Source organism: Helobdella robusta (genome assembly GCF_000326865.2).
Source record: "Helobdella robusta unplaced genomic scaffold HELROscaffold_29, whole genome shotgun sequence".
Classification (NCBI taxonomy): Eukaryota; Metazoa; Annelida; class Clitellata; order Rhynchobdellida; family Glossiphoniidae; genus Helobdella; species Helobdella robusta.
Genome location: NW_008704475.1, coordinates 2,243,234 through 2,263,737, shown reverse-complemented (window position 1 = coordinate 2,263,737; position 20,504 = coordinate 2,243,234). Strand labels below are relative to the sequence as shown.

The 20,504-nt window shown below is 32.4% G+C and overlaps 4 protein-coding genes across 4 annotated transcripts; 1 reads left to right on the top strand and 3 right to left on the bottom strand.

Moving 5' to 3' along the window:
* On the bottom strand, positions 1-1,381 carry HELRODRAFT_174414 (hypothetical protein; the record flags this gene model as incomplete). Its single annotated transcript, XM_009020904.1, has 4 exons — positions 1-219; positions 615-700; positions 1,096-1,153; positions 1,304-1,381. 4 exons carry the CDS (start codon positions 1,379-1,381, stop codon positions 1-3), a joined length of 441 nt encoding a protein of 146 aa, XP_009019152.1.
* A 523-nt stretch (positions 1,382-1,904) lies between these two features.
* Positions 1,905-10,697, bottom strand: HELRODRAFT_192166 (hypothetical protein; the record flags this gene model as incomplete). The annotated part of the gene is made up of 13 exons (XM_009020903.1): positions 10,631-10,697; positions 9,884-10,053; positions 8,295-8,427; positions 7,807-8,004; positions 6,978-7,174; positions 6,238-6,355; positions 4,741-4,837; positions 4,238-4,373; positions 3,249-3,338; positions 2,901-2,931; positions 2,454-2,542; positions 2,207-2,288; positions 1,905-1,993 (listed from the first exon to the last, which is right to left on the bottom strand). Exons 2-13 carry the CDS (start codon positions 10,019-10,021, stop codon positions 1,905-1,907), a joined length of 1,398 nt encoding a protein of 465 aa, XP_009019151.1. The 5' UTR covers positions 10,022-10,053; positions 10,631-10,697.
* Positions 10,698-15,984: 5,287 nt separating this feature from the next.
* HELRODRAFT_174411 (hypothetical protein) lies at positions 15,985-16,598 on the top strand (the record flags this gene model as incomplete). Its single annotated transcript, XM_009020902.1, has 2 exons — positions 15,985-16,092; positions 16,269-16,598. 2 exons carry the CDS (start codon positions 15,985-15,987, stop codon positions 16,596-16,598), a joined length of 438 nt encoding a protein of 145 aa, XP_009019150.1.
* Positions 16,599-17,739: 1,141 nt separating this feature from the next.
* On the bottom strand, positions 17,740-19,521 carry HELRODRAFT_174410 (hypothetical protein; the record flags this gene model as incomplete). Its single annotated transcript, XM_009020901.1, has 3 exons — positions 17,740-17,996; positions 18,270-18,488; positions 18,696-19,521. 3 exons carry the CDS (start codon positions 19,519-19,521, stop codon positions 17,740-17,742), a joined length of 1,302 nt encoding a protein of 433 aa, XP_009019149.1.
* Positions 19,522-20,504: the final 983 nt, after the last annotated feature.

Here is a 20,504-nt window from a genome sequence, read left to right as displayed (position 1 = left end):
TTAAAAAATTATCGCAACAGAATCATAATCATGCTTGTAATCATCAACGTCATTGCATTCAACATCGCTGTCATCAACAATGTCATCATCATAATCAGTGTAAGCAAACTTGAACGGAGCATCATACAACCAACCAAGCGATTCCAGAGCATCATTGTAGACAGAGAGAAGTAGATGTTGTTCCTCCAGCTGCTCCAGATCGTCAATTATCGGACTCAACTAGTCAATAAATTTGCCATAAACTTAGAATAGAAGTGCAAGTTAAATTATAACCACATCAGCTTCAAATCATTACCACATCAGCTTCAAATCATTACCACATCAGCTTCAAATCATTACCACATCAGCTTCAAATCATTATCACATCAGCTTCAAATCATTACCACATCAGCTTCAAATCATTACCACATCAGCTTCAAATCATTACCACATCAGCTTCAAATCATTACCACATCAGCTTCAAATCATTACCACATCAACTTCAAATCATTACTACAGCAGCTCCAACCACCACCACATTAACTTCGAATCATCATCACACACAATTGACAACAGAATATTTCAACTACAAAATCTTGATCGATATGAACGTTGAGCCAAATTGAAAAGCAAACCAAAGGAATCTGATCAGAATTCCACTGATAATTAAGGTTGCAATCGTTCTCAACTTTACACAGCGATGGCTTGGTGGCAACCGATCCTGTATTCGATTGTTTTTGTGGCGTTGTTGTGATGTTATCGTGTTGTTGTTGTCATGTGGCTGTTGTCATGTTGCTGTTGTCATGTTGTTGTTGTTGTTGAAGATCAATTGTCCATGTGTAGGTGAACGTTAATGCAGCAATAATGCGGCCCTGCTTAAAACAGGTCGGCACTCCATAACCCTCCACTGGCATGTTATTAACGGCAATTGTTATAAGCCAGTCAAGAAACGTTTCAAGTTTTATATCATTGATTGATTTTATATTAGTTAGAACTAAATATTTTCTAATATGACAACTATTTTATTTTAATATTTAACAATACGTTTTCGTTTAAAGCAGACATTCAACATTATGAATTAAAAGTTTTATAACAGAAGAAAACAAAATGCTCAACCTTCGATGCAGGTCGATGCTATTTCCACTTTTAAAATATCCGCCCGGGAGCATTTCAACTTCAAATGAAAGAAAATTTAAATAAGGAACAAAATGCTACAACAGTCCAAACACGAAACTAGTCAAATTAAAAATAGAAAGACAGATTCTATTAAACAAAGGAAGTGAATTCGTTACAAGATCAGCGAGTGTGGTGGAGTAATGCTAACCTGGAGGTTGATGAATTGGAAGGAGACGAGGAGTTGGCCAACATTGTTGTTGCTGTTCAGTGTGAAGGAGGGCTTCATGTTGTTGATCTGCTCGTGCAAGCAGTGTTTTTAAAATTACTTTGCACCACTAATATCTTCAATGCATCCTTCATCAATCGAACGTCAGCAGATCATATAAAATTAAGGAAACTGTTTTTTATTTTTTATTGAAATTAATCAGTTGACCAATTTATTATTGAAATTGATCAGTTTTATTTTTTCAAGTTATACTGAAAGATGCAGTTTATAAAATTTCGCTTCTCTGTGATGATCAGATTCTTTTATATTTAAAACTCACATCTTTATGTTTGCATTTTATTAAAATATTTTCAGATGAAACTATAAGAGTACTGAACACGCATAATTTACGGAAAAAGATTACAGCATAAATGAATTAGCTGGATTATAAAAATGTCTGGCAGGCTTTCTATTGTTTTGTTTTAAAAAGCCAGTTCAGTGCCATGGTCAGATGTTTTCTAATGCAAAGAGGTTGAAACGCATTAACAGTTTTATTAGCACCGATTTCAAGAGAGCAGCAAAGTCGCAAAAATCAAATATTAATTTAGAAAGCCAACAGAGGCGAACGCACTTTAACGTCGAAACTTGAGAACACTGGTTTGTGGTCGCTGGAGCAAACGTTGTTACAGCAACCTGATAGAGATGATGATGATGTAATGGAGATGATGATGGTGTGGTGATGGAGATGATGGTGAAAATGATGAAGATGTAGTGAAAAGACGATGATGGGGTACAAATGTAGAACAGGGCGGTGTGGTAATGATGATGGCAGTGATGATTGCACAAAGTTAATGTTAATATATTAATGTAGCTGGAGATGTTGATGTAAAAAAACAATGAAGAAACCGTAAGATGTGTTTGTGATCCAGAAGTATGGATAAGACTTCCAGAGAACTCTATCGCACCAGGATGGCACATTTATGCGAACCTTGGCGATAGGGATAGTTTAAAACAGGCAACATAAACTACATAGAAAGTACAAATTTTATTGTTTTTACACTGAAGTCTGTAAACAGCGAAAAAGCAACACATCAATCAGACAACACATCAACCAGACAGCACATCAACCAGATAACACAACAGAAACTCTCACCCCAGTCGCTTTCTTTTTTTCCCAGACATAGCAATCAGACGATCCCTTCATGTACCTGTATGTCGGCGGAAACAATATCTCTTCTTCTTCTGCAATCATCGTTATCGACGCGAATAAAAACAATGCGGACATCACGTGACCATAATGATGACATCATGATGACAGCATAACGTGATAATAATAATGAAAATTAAAATAAGATAATGCCGATAACCACAGCGATGACACAGTGATGGTGACGAAGGTGTTGATGATGATTGTGATGATGATAGTGGTGATGGTAACGATAATAAGATAATGCCGATGACAACAACATAATCAGTTTTGTTTCAGCCCACTGCTGATCACATGACCCCTACCCACCCACCCTCCGATCTTCGTTAGTGGCCAGTTCCCCGAGGGATTGCTTTCAAACAGTTCCATCTGTGTATAATTGTTCCAACTAACCTACTCCTCCATAGTATTTAAAGTAACAAAGCTGTTTCAAGAAAGACGCCATCACATTGTGATTGGTTCGTTAAACTTCAGTGCCTGTTGTTGCCAGAGGTTTTGTTGTTGTTGGACTTAAAATCCGGAACAAATCACTCCTCGACTTACAAAATTGTGGGCAATCAATTTCAGAATTTCGGAAAAAGTTAAAATCCCACCTCTTCATTGTGAACTAAATCAATTTGTACTTAGCTAATGCTTTTGAGAGCCATAAAAGATGGTTTACAGATAGATAATCTAATAATAATATTAATTAATTAAATTTAGTGAAAATAGTAAAAATTGTTCACGGAATTGAGTGAAGACTTCTTTGTTGTTGATGCACTGCTTCAGCTGGTCGTGCTCCAACAGTTGCTGGTAGTTGCCGTCTGCATTCTTAACACTTTCTGCGATGGTCTTCAAGATGTTTATTTAAAAACATTCAACTTTTTAATAGTTTATATGCAGTATAATTTGAAAGCATTGATAATATATTAACTAATCATGTTAGTTAATTATAATATTGTTAATAAAGTTAATAAAATTATGTTAGTTAACTAGCCATTAACTGTTAACAATTAATTTACTAATTAATTAATTAATTAGTAGTGTTCAATTGTTAACATGGACCTCAAAAATCACATTTTGCCACGTTACCAAATCTACCCCACACACCAGAACTAAACATTGGAAACCTCGTGGATGAAAACATCAGTTAAGTAAAAAACTTCCAACAAAATTTAACAAGTGAAAAATTAACATAGACGAGCATTTTACTGAAAATTTCAGACAATGAACGATAAAATTGTTAATCTAAGTTGAATAAATTGAAATGGCGCAAAAAACTACCATCTGTTAAAAACGCTAAAATTCCAAAAATAACAACGCGTGTTTACGTCGGGAATGCAACATCGAGCGGCAAGAAAACTCGTAGAATGAAAAAATTGTTTGTTTCAGCCATCTTGCAAGCAGGAGACGTGTCGCAACGCAGTGCTGTTTGTATCACAAACGGTTTTGCATTGCGCGATGCAAATCTAATAAAATAAAAAAAATTGGAATGCACTCATAAAAACAAATTTCCGGCATTTCGCAAGCCACAAAAACATGTTGAAAAACATAAAATTTCAGCAAAAATTGTACAAAATGATGCTGAGAATTTTGTTTACAATGTAAAAGAAATTTTAAAAACGCAGCCCTTGACATCATTTATACAACGCTTCATTATTTTTTTTATATTCCAATGAGCCAGATTCAAGCGGATGAAGAAGTCATAAAAAAAAGACTAGATGAACATGCGTGCAAGAAACATCTCCAACCTGCGGGTCGAGCTGGTCTAGTCTGTAATTGAGGTCTCCGAAGAAGAAGACGTGATGAAACTTGTTAGTTACGTCTTTACCATATTTCATACCCATGTCTAAGAACCTACTTATATCCTTCACGTTGTCGTTGCGTCTGTAAAAGTTTAATAGGCGATTTAAAATGGACTATTATTATTTCGATGCTTTATTTATAAAAAATTGAAAGTAGCTAAAATTCGTATTGTTTCACTCCTAGCATATCTTAGAATGAAACACCCTCATTTATTTGTGGTAACAAAAAATAATTTGTCAAAAAAATGTGTAACACGATTGAGAGCATCAAAAAATTGTCTACACACGCGCCATCATCAATTCAAGCGGTTAGTCCTCGTCCTGAGAACAAATGCGGATGCACTTGTAGAACATCGAAGCGTTTGTTGCATCTTCCGTTCAACATATTTTCAAATAATTAATTTCCCAGTAATTAAAAAATAAATTAAAAGTATATTAAAAGCAACAACCTTTTCATTTTTTCTCCACCAGATGTCAGATGTGCGTTGATGAAGCAGAAACTTGTCCCACCAAAATGCAAGCTCACCCCCATAGCTCCCTTGTTACCTGGTTAGTAATTATATATTTTTATTGGTCAGTAATTAATTCAGGTTAGTAATTAATTATCAATTATTACGGCGTGTTACTGGTCAGAACAGGGTGTTGGAGTATATAAAAAAATATTCGACTCCTACTCCGGCCCCTCCCTCAAAAAATTTAGACTCCGACTCCGGGTAAAAATTTCAGAAAATTTTTTCAACTCTTGCATCATAATTTCATTTATTATCACTACTAAATAAAAATACTCAATTTTTTTCATCAATAATTGCATTTCTGACAGTCTTAATACTGGAAGTTAACTATATATCTATATATATATATATATATATGTGTGTGTGTGTGTGTGTGTGTGTGTGTGTGTGTGTGTTGGTAATAGACCATAATTTTTACAATATTCTATAAATTCTACCGAATGATTGGCGTTAATATGTTTGTAGTTCGTTTTTTCGATTTTTCTCACTAAAGTTTTTGGTAATAGACCATAATTTTTACAATATTCTATAAATTTTACCGAATGATTGGCGTTAGTATGTTTGTAGTTCGTTTTTTCGATTTTTCTCACTAAAGTTTAAACAAAGGTTTCATAGCATGCCTGAAAAATAAAGTTCCAGAGGTGATTGCAGTGCATTCCGTTATTTATCGACAGCATTTAGTCGCGAAAAATTTGAGCGAACGATTATCATCAAAGCAGTCAATAAAATCGAAACAACTCTATGAACCACAGACCATTTAGCCAGATTTTCGCTGCTAATGTTAAAGATTTCAACATTTGAAATTTGCTGAAGATTTGTTAAAGATTTGTTGTTTCACACAGAAGTTTGGTGATTATCCAAAAGTAATTATCTGAAAACATGATAAAGAATTGCACAAAAACTTAATTGAGTAAAAGATATTGCGTACTTGACAGACAATTAATTAATTATTTATTTAATTATAAGATGTAAGTATGTTTTTAAGCATGAAATTTGCATGTTTGCGAAGAAGCAAAAAAACAACGATATGTTAATACAGTCACAAGTACAATAATGTTCAGCATGTTACCAAGAAAAAAAAATTTTGAATAAATGTAAAATAATGAAACTGACGAAAAGATAAATAATTTTTCTTAATTTTTTATGTATCTTTCATTTTATCACAGGTTAAATTGGGGTCGTAAAGCAAAAGTTGAAAAATTTTTCTGGCAGTCAGAACTAGGAGTCAGATGTTTGAAAACTTTCAATCAAGGAGTTGGTGACGGAGTCGTACTAATTTGTATCCAACTCCGGCATCCTACTCTGTATGAATCAAGATGATTTTAAGTTTCGCAGAAAAGATTGCGGGCAATGTCTTATAATGCAAAAGTAAAAAAATAAAAATTTATCAAACTAATAAAGATCTTAAATTCTGAATAGAAAGTTATAACAAACCCAAAGCGTTGGCGATACCAGTTTTAACTGTAGACTGCTGGACGTTTGATATTTTCTTTTTATGCTTTGATTTTGCGATTATTAATGTCCGGATGGACCATAAAGAAGCTATCAGAACCTGAGTGATTAAATGTTCTAAACAAGCTCGTATTAAGTTTTGTCGTTTCTTTATTTTTGAAGCACTAGCAATTTCATCCAGATAATATTCCATGGTTAATTTTGTTGAGAATTTATTTAAATGAATAGGTTTGATAAAGACCAAGTTTTGTTAACAGATAACTACATCGATAATTTTCAAATTGAAAGGTTTCCTCCTAAAAATTCAAAATTGAATGAACAATGTTTGCACAAACACAATTTATTATAATTGTTGGGTTTGATTCAAATGAAAAGAAAAAAATTTGAGGGACACATGAACAAAGATACAATTATATAAACATGTAAACATCAACCAACCAAAGATACAAACACAAACACCCACCAAAGATACAAACACAAACATCCACCAAAGATACAAACACAAACACCCACCAAAGATACAAACACAAACATCTACCAAAGACATAAACACAACATTCACCACAGATACAAACACAAACATCTACCAAAGACAAGCAAACATTCACCAAAGATACAAACACAAACATCCACCAAAGATATAAACACATTTCAAACGGCCACCAAACATACAAAGATACAAACACAAAAATCCACAAACAACACAAAAAGACAACACATACCACGTAATACTCCTCTCCAAAAGACTCCATGAGTAAGGACAGAATCCTGTTAGACCACTCCTTGTCTGAAAGAGAACTTTCCTGCGTGCCTACGACGTAGATGTCGTGCCCTATCATTCCGAGGGTCTTGCTTCTCTTTTTGCCCAACCCATCCGATCTCAGCCAGGGTTGCAAACAGAACATCGGAATCTCACTGCCTACAAAATGAAACCACGTTAATGCACGTATCACTTCTTTAATTTTTATACACACCCATCCATTCTATCCCTCAATTAGTCCGCTTATCCATTCATTAACATTCATTAATTAAATATATAAAAACGGCAAAACATTACCATATTTTCAATTATGATGTCTTAACCTTATATTTTTACATAAAAAAAGCTATTATCGTGGACTCCGATTCTTTTAAGGCACTTTTTAGGAATTACTGATAAATTGCTTACAACAATTTTGAAACCGAATAATGACTGTCTTTTAACATTAAGATCTTTGATGTCTTCATAACAATCATTCACAATTTCTTGGCCCATTCATAAAAAGTCCACTTTACTGAACTTTAAGATCCCAGTTTTATTGCTCATTTATTCAAGCAGTAAATGCATTTTTCTATTTTTTATTTACTAAATAAATTAGGGATCGAGTGACTTCAGCCTTCAAAGTGCGTACATGTGAAGCAACCCTTCTTAGTTTTTCTACTATGCTACTAACGAAAATAATTTGTAATGCATGAACGTTCAGAAGCAGGTTCTATATAAATTTCATTTACTATGCATGCCATTCTAGCACTCAACCATTCAAAGTATTATTAAATTAATATTGAACTGACCCATGTTCCAGGACCCAATGAAAATTGAAACGTAGTTGACATCGACGTCAGACGAATGCTTGCGCTTCAACTGCTGAATTAGTTGACAAAATGTTTCTCTCTGCCTCGCGTCATCAAAGACATACGTTTTCTTTTTCATTCCGTTCACGAACATATCAAGTCTGGTGTTGCATGTTGTGCTTTTGACAAGCTGTTCAACTGTGCACAAGAGAAAACACATCATTCAAGCAAGTGTCATCTTAATCTGATGTATGCACCAAACAATCGATATCTTTGCTTCAACAATTGTTTTAATTTTGTTTCGAAAATATTTGGGGCTCACGGTAGTTTCAAAAAAATTTAATGTGATGTACATGATTAAATTAGACGTTTTAATGTACTGTTAACATTCTTTTATAAACGTAAAATGCCAAATAAAAATTATTTATCTATTCAACAAAAAGTTAAATTTAAAAAATATCCAAAAAAAAGAACAATGAAAAACAAACTTTTATCGTGCGAAAAAATATTTTTTTTGGTGATGGCATCTTTTGTTGATTTGAGGGCATGCAAGTTTCCCGCCATCATGTCAACAGTTAGCAAGAGTTTGGAAAGAGGGCCCAACGATGTAACCGTGCGTACCTATTGGAGGTGTCGTCAGTGTTCGTCGTCATTGTTAATGATCCAGTAAAATTTATCTGATAATTGCGCAAAAAAATAGACATATAATAAAATCCTTTAAAAAATATCTTGTTCTGCCAAAATATTGAATGAACAAGTAAGTAATCTTTATATGTTTCGTTAAAATATGTTAAAAGAACATCAGCTGACCCGCTTTAATAAATAAAAAAGCTATAATGTTAGATATCGAATTTTTAAAAAGACTGGCATGCAGCTATTGGGTCTGGTGTCATTCTATAGTATCAATGAAGCAAATTTTCAAAATTTTAATCTTTTTATAGTTTATCAATTTTTATTCATTTTTAAAGATTTTATTTATTTGGATTAATTTTGCACAATATTTCTGCATATCTAGTTTTTTTGCTTGGAGTCAAATAAATCGTAACGAGCAAGGAGAGGTCTGTCAATGATAATGATAAAAGTTTCACCCCGATCGGATGAACGGTGTGGTAATGATGCATAATCCATCTTTAATTCTACCATGTCTCTTCTCAAATTAATAGTGTTGCTAAAAGTTTTTATTTTCATCTACGTAGAATAAAAAAAAAACTTTTCTCTTTCCTTGAAGATCCAACACTTCTTGTTACTTCAGTTCTATCTAGGATTGGTTATTGTAACTCACTTTACTATGATCTTCCTGATTGTACACTCTATTCGTTAATTAAAGATTTTAGCTCTGCTGCTTGTCTAGTTGCTTTGTCCCTTTCTTTTCTCATATATCTCCATATCTTGTTCTCTTGCACTGGCTACCTATAAAATATAAAATAATTTTTAATATTAGCACATTAATGTTTATAAGTCTGAATCTAAATTATTTCCTAGTACTTGTCAGATATATTAAACCAAAACGTCCCCGTTTACGATCGTATTCTCATTCTCAATTCCTCTTAACACATGTTAAACACTCTTTTGCTAAATCTGCGTCTGCTTTTTCTGGCCCTTTTCTCTGGAACTCTTTACCTCCTTCTCTGACTCATCTCATACAAAGTTCAGAGCTGATCTCAAGATCCATCTGTTTAAAAATTTCGCGCTTTACAAACTGATTGATTATAATATATATAGATTATTTGCCAATTATTTTTATTTTATCAATCTAACCTCGTTGTTTATAGTACTCTCAATTCAATTTGCTTCAGCCTTGCTAAAATATCTTAATTGTTTATTCAGTTATAGCTTATTTAATTTTTTGTCTGAGTATTTATCATGTTTCATTTTAATGCATTTAACTGATACCTCATGTTAATAGCTTTCCACATATATATTAACTATTATTATAATTAGTTAAATAAATAATTAAGTGCTTAATGCATATATGTGGTGTTCTCGTTTGTGACGCCTAATTACATGACTTGATTATACGACTTGATTACAAGACATTTTTTGGTGAGTATGCACAACAAACGAAAAAAAAACTAGCATCGAATGACGCGGACGGAATGACAGGCAGGTTGAGTTGTGGGGATGGAAGCGAGAAGGCTGTGGATAGTGACGATATTAAGGGAGTCGATGAGGCCAGCTGATCGTCATTAACAACCACTCCTCCTTCCTTCCACATTTTTATCAGTTCCTTATATTTCGCACTTGCCTGATCAATTATTCAATAATTTATTCAATCGATCATACAATAAATCATTTAGTCATTTAATCAACCGATCGATCAACCGATTTATTCAACTATTCAATCAAATATTCAATCAACCATTAAAAAAAGAAAAAAGACTTCAATCAATCATTCAACCGTTCAATCAACCATTCAATCAATCATTCAACCAACCATTTAATCATTTGTTCAATCAATTATTCAATATTTAATCCACAGCAACATCGTAATTAATTGAGAACTTGAAGCAGATAGTTAATATTGGCAAGAAAATTATACGAAATATTATACAAAAGTTTAACTATATTATGGATATTGCAATGAAGAAATAAATAGCTGTGTTTATGCATTCATCAGATCCTCAATTAAAAGAATTAGCAACATCCTATCTTGCAGTTATTAACTTATTATGTAGTTATTATGCAGTATTAAATGTTTCCTAGGAAACTGTGGCTGTAAAAAGGTGACATACAAACAACTGTTAGAAGTGTATCAATTTACATAAGAATGAAAACAATCCACGTGTTTTTATTACTATCAATCTCCTTCCAACCTTCTTGTCCAAGTTTGATATTGCAATCTTGCACGAAGTCATTTTAGCCAACAGATCTTCCAAACTCAACTTGCCTGCATCCTAAATCAATTTACTCAATTGGATTAATTCGTTCAACAGGATCAATTCATTCAATTGAATCATTTCATTCAAATGAATCAATTCATTCAATTGAATCAATTTATTCATCAACCAAATGTGGCACCAGAATCATTTAATGTTAAGTATACTGTGAAACGAATGGAACTGATATCACCACACTCATACTAGTCTTTGAAGGAAAAAATAAAAATTTTGCCATAACATGTCAACCAAATATTTGCTTGCCGCTTAATTAACGTAAAAAAAATTCCAAACAAAAACTAAAAGAATGTTCTACAAAGCATTCAAGATCAGATGAATGGTCCATACAAAGTATACAATTTAATAAGGAATAACCAATTCATTTATAATAATTTCATAATTATTTAGCAGAATTATTCGATCTTGAAAAGAAGGCAAGATAAGAGGATAAATGAAATAACTAACAACGGATTGCCTGTGGAGTGGAGAGGTTGTCATGGGACCGAACAGCTGCCTCCACGTGTCCACCTGCTTCAAGAAACATTCCACCTGCCTGACGGAAATATTATTATTTGCGCATTTTTTACATTTTTAAAATAAAATCATTTTGTCTGTTTCACGTGAATCATTCCTTCTTAATCATTCGTCAGCTGAACAGTCATCGACGTGCTTATCAAACGACATCATCTGCTTGTCACACATGCAACTGCAACAAATTGCTTGTTACACATACAGTTGCAAAATGTCTAACTACACTATCTCAAGTGTGAAATGAATCTGAAATGTGTTTCAAAGAAATAAACCAGCTAGCAAGCAACAAATGTAGCTTACTAAATGAATGTTCAAACGAAAGAGATATATAATAAATAGAGAACTGAATTTAAGCAAACCAATGCAATGCCAAATAGTGGATTAGAACGTTTCAATGAACAAATGTACAAATTAATGTCAAAAAATTTTTTTTAAAGTAAATGATTGAACAGAAAATGTCATAATGAAACTTCCTGTAATTCAACATAGTTACTAAGTGTCTCTAACAAGAATGTGCAGTACATAAAAAAAGATTAAATGAACCAATGTGAAAAACAAACGAAAGAAATGATAAGATAACACGATTATAAGATAACACGATAATAATACAAAACACCAAATTAAAGAGCACTAACATCATAAGTTGTTGCGATTGTGCTTCAATGTAAGACTGCAAATGTAAGCATTTGTTTATATCAGTAGTGCCCAGTTTATTACTATTGTTATTGCTGTCACTGATGCCGTTGAAGTCGTTCAAGTAAACATCCTTGATAGATCCGTTCAGAACGTAATTCCTCATCGACTCTTTGAGAGCGTCGTCGCAACTGTCGGCCATGACATTCAGAGGATTGTGTCGAAACAGTGCATGTGCAATGTACATTAAACAACGTCAACCAATTATAATGAAGGAAACCCATTTTTTCGGCACTTTTACCAAAAATGGTAAGAACATTTAAGACCACCTAATCCATTCAATCATTAATTTAATGATTCGACGGTTAACGCAAATTAGATAAAACTTCATTGTATTATCTAATGAATATGTCAGCTTCTTACTTCTACCACAACTTAACCACCTTCACTTAAACAGTGGACCCCAGCACAAATTAATTGAGAAATTATAAAAAAATCACGAAAATAAATTATGAAAATAAAATTTTTTCTGGATGTCAACATAGCAAAGGCACTACAACATACCTCGAAGAAACGATGTGGTTGAACCTCTGCATGAAGTACTGCTGAACAAAGCTGTCAAAGTCTGCAGACTTCAAACAAAGGAGTGACTTTTGACACGTTTGAGATCTTTCAAACGACTCACCATTATCTAAATCATCTAATTTTTCAAGTCCATTCTAATTTATTCAAATTCATCTATATTCCTTTCAAAATTTTACAAGAAACACATATGACACAACACCAATGAAAACGATATATTTTTACAATACTGGACAATTGAATATATATATAAATAAATATATAAATAAGTGTGTGTGTGTGTGTGTGTGTGTGTGTGTGTGTGTATGTGTGTGTGTGTGTGTGTGTGTGATAACAATTATAAACCTTCAAAAGTAAATATATTAAAATAATAATGAACAATGGAATGTTGAATTGAAAGAGAGTGAGAAAGAGAGAGAGAGAGAGGAGACCCACCAGCATCACAATCCAGGTCATCATCAGAGCATGCCTCCGTACTGACCATGATGGGAAAGGTGAGACTGGTGACCAGTCCATTTTTCTGGCCTCTTTCCACGTAATCCAATATCAAACTGTTCAGATCTGCATGCTTTTTATTTCGCACTCCTTCATCACTCTGAAAATTTTTTTTAAGTAGGATCTTTTCAAACCGATACATCAAGGATATTCAATAACCCTACTGTCATAAAATATAAAGATTTTTCTATCAATAATATTTTGCATGAATATCTAAAAAAAATACAGTCTCTAAAACAATAACTAATTAACTATTTTTCCAAATAGTGAGTGGCCTACTATTGCATCTGCATAAAACCAACCTTGACAACCAACTTATGCAACACTTAACTATAACTGCGACCACTTATTTCATGATCAGTTTGGTCAGTTAGATCCCCTAACAATCACCAATAGTTACTCCTAGAAACAACCTCATTTATTTTTAGTAGCAAATTATAATTGCAAATAATTTTAATTTGTATTTTTTGGAATCACCAGAATTCATTACAAGCAATTGTTGCAAGTATTTTAGAGTTATAAAACTATTCATCTGCTTGTTGTCCAGTGTTAATTTATAGAACCCTGTCAAGAAACAGATCATTATTATAAAATTTCTCAAGCATAAACATTTGGGATGCGGAAAATGAAGAGTAAATCTTTCAGTAAATTTAATCACATTCATCACCATTTAAATATTTACCATTAGTAAAATCAATATTCCTAATTAAAATATGTATATTCTTTATTAAAGTAGTATGTGAATCAACTGGCATAATGTAACACAATAGCAAAATAACATCAAATAACAAGTATAGAGGTGATAGTATTCACATGCAACTGACTTCAACTGACAGGAAGCCATTATTATCAGGAAGTATTCTATATTGGTACACTTTCTTGTTGGACCTATCAGATTATGATACAATATTTAAAATTGCAATTAAATACGTAAGATGCAAGCAATCAAAAATTAAAAAAGCAAAACTATATTTACATAAAATATATTGAAAACTCAATTGTCATAAGAACTTATTTTACAAACAAACATTGGAAAACCCACAAAACACAAAGTGTGTATCCATTCTGGATGCTTTCACTTTCCCTCACCAGAAAACTTCCATCAACTTTGGAATTGAGAACAATTGCTTCTGCCTGCAGTCCACTTACACCTCTGTGAAGGCAGTTGGAATACTTCGCCGATGAATGTAATCCAAGCGAGGGTGACAACATTTTCATCAATGCAAACACCAATCAGATTAGAATTATATTTTCTAGACAAAACTTTTCTATTTACTCTAAAGTTTAATTAATTAAAGTTATGAAATATATATATATATATATATATATATATATATATATATATATATATATATGTATTTATATTTATTTATTTACTAATATACTCAATTTCAGCAGGTAGTTTTTTCATGAGAACAACAAATTTTTTTATTCATTGCATTTTAAAATGAAGATGCTTGTTGCAGGCCAGAAGGGCAGTCACTGGAATGTAAATTTGTAAACTATAAAAAAAATAAAAATTCTACCTATCTACTAATCTTCTCACATTTTTAAATTAGTTATCAAATTAAAATTAATTATCAAAAAATTGTCCAGTTTAATTTTCATTCAATTTTCAAAGGACCATTTTTGTCAAACAGCCCAGCAAATCTAACTAGGATTAGATTAGAAGACTAGAGTGTCAGAAAGCAGCTCAGATGTGCATGGGACACTGCTGAAAAGAAAAAAGCAACGAATGAATGCATACAGGCAGAGGATTGAAGCACTATTTTATTCAAATTTATTTTATTGAACAGAGGAAAAAAAGTGAAATCAGTAAGTAAGAAATTATATTTTAGGAATTTACAGCAGCAGACTGGCCAAAAAATAAAAGAAAGTTTTGCGAAATCATGATGACCGTTACCATGTTGTTGTAAACATTTTTATTGCTGTTGCTGTTGTTTGTTGTTTTTCTGACTTCCGGGTTCGGGTTGTTTTGACGAGAGATGATAATGATGATGAAATTCGAAACCGGCACATTCAAACAAACAGTTATCAGGTGACGTTCCGATGCAATTTAAGCACGAAAACAAAGGTCAAATTTTTACGATGAAGAGCAGAACTAACTTTTAATGAAACCACATTGCTTATTTAACATTATGCCATAATCAAATTAATAATTAACAAATGCATGTACGTACGCTATTGTCATTCATATTCATTATTCAAACACATGTGCTTAAATACTATACTTATATAAATTTATTGCCACAAGGAAGCTTGTTAGCTATTCTGTTCAACAGCACCCACTAATTATCACTGCCCAACAGTGTTTTTGTATCTGAACCAAAATTAGTTGTTTCTTACGTATTTCCACCTGCTGAATCCGAAAATGACATTAAAAATTACATATTAGCTCTAGTACAAAAGATAAAAGCAAAACTCTATCCTCAAGAGTATAAATTTTTATTTTTTGGAAAAATTTTTTTATCTTTTTTTATTTTGCCTCTTGGCTATCTATAAAGCTTTATTTATGGAGGCACAAATGAAATAGAAGAAGGAAAAGAAAGCCAGCCTTCTACATCAAATGATTCTGATTTTGTGTCAACAGATGATGCACCACACAGATGGAGTTAAGCAGAATTAAGTGACCTCGTTCGAGATCTTGACTTGTCACTGGAAATGGCAGAACTTTTAGGGTCTAGATTAAAACTGTGGAATCTTCTCCAATCTGATGTTAAAGTTTCCTATTTCAGGAAACGGCAACAAAATCTTCTTCGTTTTTTTGAGAAGAAAAATAACCTTGTTGTTTGCGTTGATATCTATAGATTAATGTATTGTCTCAATTTGAACTATGATCCAAGTGAATAGAGATTATTCATAGATTCATCAAAGCTAAGCTTGAAAGCTGTATTACTGCACAATGGAAATCATTTTCTATCAGTTCCTATTGGCCATGCAGCTCACATGAAAGAAATTTACCTAAATATGAAAACTCTTCTTAACTCAATTACAACGAACACAAATGGAAAATTTGTGGTGACCTAAAAGTATTCCTAAAAGTATTGCCACACTTTTAGAAATGCAATTAGGCTATACCAAATACTGCTGCTTCTTGTGTATGTGGGACATAGAGACAAAATTTCATATTACACACAAATGGACTGGCCTGCAAGAAATCTCAACAAAGGTGACAAAAATTTTGTTGCTGAAAGATGTACTTCTTCCATCCTTACACATTAAGCTGGGTTTAATGAAAAATTTTGTCAAAGGAACAAAGATGGACAGGCTTTTAAGTATTTAAGAAACAAATTTCCAAAACTAAGTGATGCAAAAGTAAAAGAGGGTATTTTTGTTGGACCATAGATACATGAACTTGTGAAAGATCCTGCATTTGATGAAGTTTTGAAGGGGCAAGAAAAAGAAACTTGGGAATCTCTCAAGGGAGTGATTTGTGGATTTTTAGGCCACAGAAGAGATGATAACTACATCCAATTGTTAACAGTACTTCTGCAAAAATGCCATCAACTAAGACGTAACATATCCTTGAAGATTCACTTCCTCAACTCACATTTAGACTTCTTTCCACTTTGTGGAGCTGTTAGTGATGAACATAGAGAAAGGTCCCACAAAGATATTTCTGTAATGGAAAAAAGATATGAGGGTCGTTGGAATGAAGCTATGCTTGCAGATTAATGTTGGTTTATATGTAGGAATGCTCCAGAGCTCGAATACAGGCGGAAAGCAAAAATGGCACTATCGCGCGAAAATATTCCATAATATTTTTTATATTTATTATTTTTCATTGTTTAAAACTGTTAGAATGTAATCTTTATTGAAAAAACTAAATGCACTTTAAATATTATTAAAATAAGTAAATTAAATGTCATATTGCTATGTTGTGAATAAGCAAAACCAAAAATTTTGTTGTTGTTGTATATCTCAGAAACTAGAGCTAATAAAAAATTTTCGTTTGCATTTTCGTTTTTCTTACCCCAAAATTAGTATAATTTGACTAAAAAAGTTAAGTATACAAAAAAAAAATATTTTTTTTGTTGCCCAGTGTTATTATTACTATTGCTATTAATTGCATTTTTACGTTAACAAGTGGAGTTGAGTTAATATTCTGAAACCTAGAATATTTATATTTATACGTGAAACTGTTAATCATGATACTGCAATGATGGTTTAGTAAAACTTATATGTATGTGAGTTTTATTTAATGGTAAATGCTATACAGCAACATGTATGCAAATGAAAGTCAAAGTTGGTAGGGGATTAACTCACGAAATCTTCGTACTAAAACTTTCTCGCCAAAATTGTATATGATTAATTTAGAAATGTAGAAACTTAGTTCAAGTTCTACTTAAGTATCAAAACTATTTAAACGGGAAAATTCAAATCAATAAAATCCGTTAAATTTTAGTACTAAAATTCTATGACACTGGACTCAAGCATTTTAACTCAGCTGATTTTAACTCCGCTGTTTAGACTTTGTAACCACCTTTTTTAACCCTTAAACACCAACATGGGTCTTTTCGACCCATGCACACTTTTTAAAAAATCATATTTCGCTTGTTTTTTAATCTAACAATTTTAAATTTTTTGACTTTGTCTAATTTTTTATAAGCTTTTCATAAATTTAGCTTGATTTTAAATAATCAGATATCTTGTATATAAAAACAGTCTTCCAAAAATGTGTTTACGTTCGCGACCGCATGGGTCGAAATGACCCATGTGAATAAAATTGAAACGATATTATAATATTGAACATTTTATTCATTTTAAACACCAAATTTACATAAAATAAACATTTTATTATATTCAAGTATCAAATTTATATAAAATTAACAGTCATGACATTGACACAGTTGATGCATAATGGATTCAAACATTTGTTGCAACGTTGGACCGTTTTGTTTGAAACGCATTTTCTACATCTCAACCGTTTTCCAGATTTAGCAGATGATTGACATTCAGGTGCTAACTGAGATTGGATCAACTTTATATTTACATCGTCATCAATTTCCCCACCGCTTAATTCTGCTCCCAAACTTTTTAAAAATTGCCTTCTGTTTTTATGTCCAATAACTTCTTGCCAAAGGATGAATGAATTATATGCAGTGACGTCCACCATGTGTTGAAAAACACATTTTGGCCAACGAAAGGTTCGCTTTCGAGTAATGTACATTGCGCACATTTGATCCAAATGATCAACTCCTTCTTTACCTTATTTCTGGTTTTTTACTTTGGTCATCTATTTCTTCGTTACTGTGCTCACTTGACAGTAAAACTACTCTTTTGTTTTTTTTGGTGCATAAGAAACTAGGGTTGTTTTAAGTAAATAACCAAATAAAGAGGTGACACCTTCGCTATTTTTCTTTACAAATTCTGGTGGCAGTTCTCTCCAATTTTTACGAATGGTTCCAATGACTCCTAAATTACGATTTTGCATCTCACGTAGTAATTCCAAAGATGTAAAAAAATTGTCCATAACAGTGGTTCTGCCAATGTCTAAGTTCTCCGTCAAATCTAACACTACTTGCTTTCCTAAATTTTTTGCCCGCGCTGCTCCATTATCTGTGCCTAAATACGGTTTCATTTTCAAGCAGTAGCCGGTTTCGGCATCACATAAACACCAAAACTTCAAGCCATATTTTGCAGGTTTGGAAGGCATATATTGTTTGAAACTGCAGCGGCCTCTGAATGGTACAAGTGTTTCATCTACGGTTACATACTTATATGGAATAAATGGTTTTCCAAGATTCTCTTGCCATATGTCAAACACCACACCCATTGGTGCAAACTTTGATAGTTTTCGTCGAGCACTTCGGCTTCTAGTAAAATCAAATCTAATAAATTTTGTCATTTCTTCAAATCTAGTCCTTGACATAAATTGTCTGATGCATTGTCGGCCTTCTGACTTTGACCAAAGTGCACGCACGGGTTCTCCTTTTCCTTTATATACCCCAACTAAAATATTTACACCTATGAAAGTGTTGATTTCCTCTCTGTTCGTAACAAAATTGGCACCCAAACTAGCAGCTTTGTCGTTAGTGCAATCAACAATTATATCGATCAGAGAATTGTCCATGAAAATTTGCCAAATATAGAGAGCAGTATTGGTGCAATGACGACGTCCGTAAGCACTCAGTCCTCCAGCTGCTCTCATTACATTCACAGACTGTCTTCTTCCAGTCAAATAAGGCTTAGAATTCCACACAGTGCCGTCTGCACTTACATATGCTCCACAAATCTTTTCAATTACCGAATCAATACATTCATATATATGCCTTTCCATATCAGTTGACATCAAACATAAACCACTATTAGAATCATCCTCACAAAAATTACAAGCCAGGACGTCATCATCATTTCTGTTATTTCCATTTTTTTCCTCATCTGCAAACTTTCTAGCATGAAATTTCTCTTCTAAGTCATATTCAACAGACCTGATTGATGTTGATAACAAACTGGACATTGAATCTACATTTTCATTATTTTTATATTCAGCATCAGAGAGGCTACCCAGACTTTCAATTCCACTTTTTTCATCATCATCATCATCATCATCAAGGATAATATTTAAAGCTTCTTGAGCAAAAACGCGACAAGACATAATCACATTTATTTTTATTTGATACAGAAAGAAAAATGCATATAAATAGAATAAATATAACAGCCTTCGCTCATTTTTGACGGTCGAACAAGGAGCTTACTTCCGGAGGAAAATTGGAGGGTGATTTTTTATCGCTCAAGTCTAAAATAACGATCGTATATTTACTAATTTCGGAATATTGCTTTTATTTAAAATGTTTTAAAAGGTGATACTAGATGCTGTTTTAGGATAGATATTGCTGTATGACGGTTCTTGCATTTTAAATAAAAAAAAATTTTTGTGAACCACTCTAACACTCGACTTGTAATATTAACGTTAACCGTTTAAAAGGCGTTAACGATTCATTAACAGTTAATGATTAACTGTAACGTAACAACACTAACGACGATTAATTAGTAATTAAATTACTAAACTCTAATAATTAAGCTAAAACTAAACTCTACTAATTCTATTAAAATAAATAACAGATGGAACTAACAAACATTAACAAATTAGACTAGAACTAGAGACTACCGATCACTACTAACTACATTAACAGCACTTGTTCCTAAAATCCTAAATCCTATTGCTTGATTGATTGTAAAATTTTTATTTACAATGCTTATGCCTGGGAATAAAAATATACAAAATTAAATAAATATATTAAACAACTTATCAATCAATTTTATAAAATAAACAATTTTGTTCAATTTAAGCATCAAGCTCCTCAAGCTAACGTTGCAATTTAATTAAAATTTATTAATTATGAGTGATTCAAACTAAATTTTTTTTCATTTAATGTTTAACAAAATATTCTTCATTCTTAAATTATATTACATGTTGTTATTAAATTTATTAAAGATAATGTGTGATTCCAGTGATTCATCAATCCACGACTTGTTAGATCATAATCATTCAGTTCTAAAGAATCCCCATCACTATAACCAATGAGGTTTGTAGAAATTGTACTTTTAATTTATTATACTTTAAGCAGTTAGAATATT